This window comes from Dasypus novemcinctus, chromosome 5 (genome assembly GCF_030445035.2).
Source record: "Dasypus novemcinctus isolate mDasNov1 chromosome 5, mDasNov1.1.hap2, whole genome shotgun sequence".
Taxonomy (NCBI): Eukaryota; Metazoa; Chordata; class Mammalia; order Cingulata; family Dasypodidae; genus Dasypus; species Dasypus novemcinctus.
In genome coordinates this window covers 34,058,740-34,064,739 of record NC_080677.1, presented here as the reverse complement: position 1 = coordinate 34,064,739, position 6,000 = coordinate 34,058,740, and the positions used below count along the sequence as shown (strand labels likewise).

Below are 6,000 nucleotides of genomic sequence, written 5' to 3'. Positions count from 1 at the left end.
GGATCCTGATTGATACAGGATCACTTGTTCCCCTGTTTTCAGATCAGTATCAGTCCTCAGCTATGCCTGGAGACCTCCATGCCAGACACACACTTTTACCTTTCTTCAGGAAACAAACCTCCAGACCTATGCCAAGGTGAGGGAGGGAGTCAGGGGAGAGTCCCAGCTTTCACCCAATCCTGCTTAATTCTCCCTGCCCTCTTCACTCCCAGACCCAGAGGCTCCTGGTGCTGAGTCCCTGAGCCTTTCGAGGATTCTAGAGCCTAAGTAAGGATGTTTTTAAGCTTTCCCACTCCCAGTTTAGAGTTTTAATGTCTTTAGCCTGTTAGGATCTACCTGTTATCCATCTCCTTTACAAAATGTTCCTGATGTCTCAGCTCCTATTCTCTCTGATCTGGTTAGTTTATGCTTTTGTGTGTAGGATAAAGCCAACCCAAAACACAATAACAAAAACACAAAACAAGAAACTGCTGTTGTTTTAATGTGCTTTTTGAAATGAGTGAAATTAGATGCATGGATTCAATCATCTTTACCTAGAAGGCTCCATAAATAGTTTTCAAAATTGAGTTCTTGATGAGCACTGAATGATAAAGAATCAATGTCTCAGACAAGTACTGGCAGTGTAGGTATTCTCTGTCACCAAATAAGGCTGGATAGATTCACCGTAACTAAACAGCAGTACTAGGAGTAGGGCTGACATCCTCTTCTAAGAGTGGAGGACAAATAAGTCAAATGTCTGAAGAGAAGGCTGTGCCACCTTTGCATGGACAGAATGAGCACGCACAGCCAGAATCCAATTCTATGCCCTTACAACACAACGGAAAAATGTGCAATTAAACCCCAAACTAGACTATACCTAGAATCTAATGATTCAGTCTATGTTAAAAGGGTCAGATTAGTTTGTCACCTAGGACATTCCCCATTTACATATTAAAGGGTTCTGGAGAACCGGTCCATCAAGTCACGTGATTGACTCGTTTTCTCCAATATTATTTTGCCATATAACCTATACCGCCATACTATTTAAGTCTCCTGGAACTAGTGTTGTATAGACTAAAGTTTGGGGAAAATTCCGTTATTTTGACTCAGAATAGTTTAAAAGAGGATGTAACCAAATAACATGGCCGTAAAACAAGAAAAACAAAAACTAATTGAAAGAAATCTAAGGCAGTCATAGAAATTCCTCATGAAATTTCCTTGTTTAAAATGTACCTTTTGGCACATTAAATGAGTTGACTTGCATATGGAGGGTTAGCTAACCTCTTGGTGGACAACTTCCAAAAATCATTTTTGGCTTTAGAATGATTGATATTAAAACATCTTTTCTTGTCACAATTAGAACTCACCAGTTACTTACTGAAGCCATTTTTAGATCTTCATAATAAAATCATCTTATCTGTATAAAAGAAATGGTTGTTTCGCCTCTCTATTAGAAATTAAAAGGAGAGGACACATGTTTGTGACTTGTGCATGCAAAGCATTTTGAGTTTTAGGTTTTTTTGCTTCTTGTTAACTGTTATTTTGTCCACATGTTTACATAAAGGAATAGGGTCCACATATTTATTTTATTAAAGTAACACAGTCATATCATCCCTTAATTAAATTTGAATTTTGTCTTTCCCACCTAATATTATTTTGTACAAATACTTACATAAAGGGACAGTGTTCAAATACTTATTTTATTAAGTACTATAGTTTGTATAGGCATCCCTCAATTACTGGGCATTTGAATTTTTTTCAAATTTTCATTTTTGTAAAACAGTGATTATATAAATTTTGTTGAACACATTGTTTTCCCTGATTTGGAAAAACTTTCTTGGAGAAGAATTTCAAGGTGAGATTAAAGACTATACAATTTTCTAGTTCTAAAGTTTTATTGTCAAATTGTTAAATTTTTCAAGAGGTCAGAACATCACCTTTTTTGTGTTCCTTTGACCAGATCCTAACTTAAATTCCAGAAAACATAACTTCATTAACAAAGTCATTATGGCTTAAGCTAGAAAACAGAATCCGGCAATAAGAAGGAAATTCTGTTATATTTTTCCTTTTCTTGCAAGAGGCTGGGTTTTGAAGGGATGGATGAATATCTCAATTATAGAAATAATAGGAATTATGGCCATAGAATTGGTGTTTCATCCCTGAATGCTCCTTATCTCTGAGGTCTTTAAGATCTTCTAGAATTGATTTATGGAACCGCTTTTGTGCACCAGTTTTTGAAAAAGTATTCTTAAGCTCCAGCAAATCAGTGTGAGGCTTGGCCACTCCAACTCTAGGAATCCAGCCCAGAAGAGATTTTATTTCTTCATCATTCTCCATATTCAAGGCAAACTGATGTTTTTCTGGCTTACTGAAAAACTGTTTGAAAGTTAAATCTTCCTTGTCTTGTTTATTTTGTGAAATACTAGGCTTACTAAGGCTATCAGAATTTTGACAAAGAGTATATGGGTCATGGAAGGCAGATTTAAAATGCTCATAATGAGTATAAGGGTTTGGTTTACAGTAAGGTACAGGCTGCGGTTTCAATGACAGCTGTCTCCAGTACAAATCTTCCATCTTTTTAGTATCTGTGATTTTGGGGTATGGTTTTATGTCATAAATGCTAGTCAGATCTTTCGTTGGATAATAAGATGGTATTGCATAAGTAGATAGCAAGCTTTGATCTTCCTTAATCTTGTCTTCAATTTCCTGGTTTTTATGGGTTGTACCAGCCCGTGTGTTATCACTAAGTGCCATCATTTCTGTAGAACTGGGTATAAAGGTATGAAAAGTACACAAAACTTCAGGGGTGCAGTCTGGACAGGAAGGTATTTTTTGCTGGACAATAGCCTCCAGAGGACGTCGATCTTGAATCAAACGGGCAATTCGTCCTTCCAAGGGTCTGGGGGGTTTGAGAACAGGATGGAATTTTTCTTGCTATAGTGGTAGGATAAGAAAGAGAAAATCAATTAATTCATTAATCTGCCTTATAAGGATGTTTCCACAAATGGCAGGTCAAGACTCATGAATTTTTCACTGTCTGAGTGTACACTGCAATATTCTTCTCCTTTACTCTACTGCTAGTATAGAAAGGGCGTGATTTTAATTTGGCTATAGAGTAGCTCTTCTGTGTAAGAACTCTGCTTTCAAACTTTCAAAGATATAAAAGACTCACTGGAACACAACTTCTGCCTATCCCCAATAGATGGCGTTAACAGTTGTGTGCAGTTATTTAAACCTCAGACAAAGACTTTGGCTAAGGCAGGGGTTCTTAAACCTTAGCTAAATCAGAGTGACCTTTGGAACTTGCAGAAAAAATGGGATTCTTGGGCCTGATCCTCCTAGATTGTGATTCAGGAGGTCTGCAGTGGGATTCAGTAATCTACATTTTAAACAAGCATCTCAGGTAATGCTGAGGCAGATGGTATGCTCAGTATGCTTTGAGAAACACTATCTGAGGGGAGTTTGTTGTATCTGTGCTTCTTTTTGAGGTGTTTTATAAATATTGTTAACTCGATCATGTCTGGTAACTGCAAACTCAACCAGTGTATTCAAAGTGCTATGAACAGATGTATGTCTGGTGGGGGAAGAGGGAGGAGTTGACTGGGAAGAAGCATGAGGGAACTTTTTGGAATAATGGTAATGTTCTATAATTTGATGAGTTTGGGTTACAATGATGTATGCATTTGTCAAAACTCAGTGACTGTATACTTAAGATTTGTGCAATGTCAGTGAATGTAAATTTTACCTTAAAAGAAGAAAATAACTGCAAACAAACTTTGGACTCTGGTTAATGATAAGCATGCTGAAGTGTTTGGGGTGAAGTATACTAATGTCTGCAATTTACTCTGAATGCATTAAATAATAAAGTGGATTGATGGATGAATAGAGGGATGGAAAGATGGATAGATCATGTGATAAAACAGGTAGAGATGTTTGTGGTAGAATCTAGGTGGTGGGTAAATGGTTGTTAACTGTCAAATTAGTTCAACTTTTCTGTATGTTTGAAAACTTGTATACTAATATGTTGAGGAAAAAACAGAATGGAAATAAGACAATGATGGAATTGACAGCAGAGGTAGCTAAAAATGAAAGTAATGAGAAAATAATAACTGTAGTTTAGACTTTCAAAAAAAGAAACAGATTAAGGAACATTCGTTGTAATGTAATCTGTTTGAAGTTGGAGGAGTTTCTATGGGACTGAGTCAGTAAGACTTTTGTTATAACTTTTAGCTAATCATGTTTGTGTAGACACTATGAAGAAAAGAAAAAAAAAATCCATCCCTTTGACACATTTTGTTAAATCTATCACAAACAAAAAAAAGATAAGGATTATCATATCCTACTTTGACAGTATCCCTTTATGCAAGTAGCAGATTTTTGGTACTTATATTTTATTCTATTACAACACAATATTTCACACACATATTTATTACCACTAAAACATGTTTCCCCAGAGTTTGTTATTTATGTTTCAGTCAGAAACCAGTAAGATTCACTAAAACTTTCATGAAACTTTAAACTATTTTAGGTATAATTTAACTTATCATTAATAAATATTTAAGTGTTGGCTTACTTGTACAATAATTTTGCATATAATATTTTTGGCAAGCATACTTTGTATAATTACACATGTCTTTCCTTGTAAAAATGATAGAGCTGCTTCCTGAGTGGTTAGACACTATGGGGTCAAATCTGTGGAAATATGGACAGTTTACTGTATGCACCTGACAATGTCAGTGAACATATAACCTTGGCTATTCTTAGAGAATGCTTGTTGCAAGTAAAAAATAAAGAAAAGTAAAAGCCCTTCAGTGAATGATAAAGCATAGTCTATGGAAATACTTCTGGTTTTATGACTTTCTATTACCTTAGAAAATATTGAATCTAATGAAAAATGAATGTTTTTAGCTCAATCTAAAAAAAAACTTACATTGAAGTAACCTTATAGTTGTTTCTATGTGTCTTTCCACAATTTACATCTCTGAAAATATTAGTTTTGTTTTGAAAACTCTGCAGTTTTAGAGGATAAATTTTTAGGTACCAAAAAAACAGTATATGTGCACAGTTTTAGGTCATTTCATTTCATTTACATAATTGAACCAGCAGATTATAACTTCTGCTAACGGGCTTGATCATTTCTTTCAGGCCATTTCACACAGTCAATTAAGAAATATCTATAGATATATGCAGAGTATTTATTGGCTTCTGGTTGTAATTCAGCCAACTCTCAATTATTGTGGATATCAGGAGTAAGTCTTTATCTCTTCAAAAGCAATGTTAATGTTCAAGAATACAAATATGCAAAAATTCAAGAAATTTATTGAATCTCATTAAATGAGTAGTTGAGCTCTGTTCTTTTGTAAATCAATTCCTTTGTGAGTTATTTTAACACCAGTAAAAACAAGACTTTGAAAAGGAAAAGATAACTTTTTTGTTCTTTCAAATAGTGGACAAGTGTATTCAAACTAATTTAAATCAGTTCAACACTAACTTCTAAAGTGAGAAGGTCAACCACCACACCAGGGAGGGAGCCAAGAGTGCCTACAACTGTAAGCAGGAGAAGTGCATCCATCATCCATGTGGAATCTAAGCCCCCTCTCGATATAGAGGTGGAATGGACATAACCATCCCAGGGTCCACAGGATGGAGGAAGAGAGTATGGATTAGAGTGGCCTTACTGATATTCTACTATGGAACTATTGTGATTAGTAATGGAAGAAATTGTAGCATTGATGTGGAGAAAGTGGCCACGGTAGCTGCTGAGGGTAGGGAGAGGGAAGAGGAGATATGATGTGGGGGCATTTTCAGGACTTGGAGTTGTCCTGGGTGGTACTGCAGGGACAGATGCTGGACATTGTATGTCCTGCCATGGTCCACTGGGGGAGAGTGTAAACTACAATGTAAACCATTATCCATGTGGTGGAGCAGTGCTCCAAAATGTATTCACCAAATACAATGAATGTCCCGTGATGATGAAAGAGGTTGTTGATGTGGGAGGAGTAGGGTGAGGGAGGTGGGGGG

The 6,000-nt window shown here is 36.0% G+C and overlaps 1 protein-coding gene across 3 annotated transcripts in view; it reads right to left on the bottom strand.

Annotated features, from left to right (window-relative positions):
- Positions 1–465: 465 nt before the first annotated feature.
- SPMIP4 (sperm microtubule inner protein 4) overlaps positions 466–6,000 on the bottom strand; it is a 74,824-nt gene continuing 69,289 nt past the window's right edge. For all 3 annotated transcript variants that reach the window (XM_004447558.5, XM_004447557.4, XM_058296867.2), the window contains exon 10: positions 466–2,913. In XM_004447558.5, the coding sequence (XP_004447615.1) occupies positions 2,089–2,913 (825 nt within the window). In that variant the 3' untranslated portion in view covers positions 466–2,088. The remainder of the gene's footprint in view (positions 2,914–6,000) is intronic.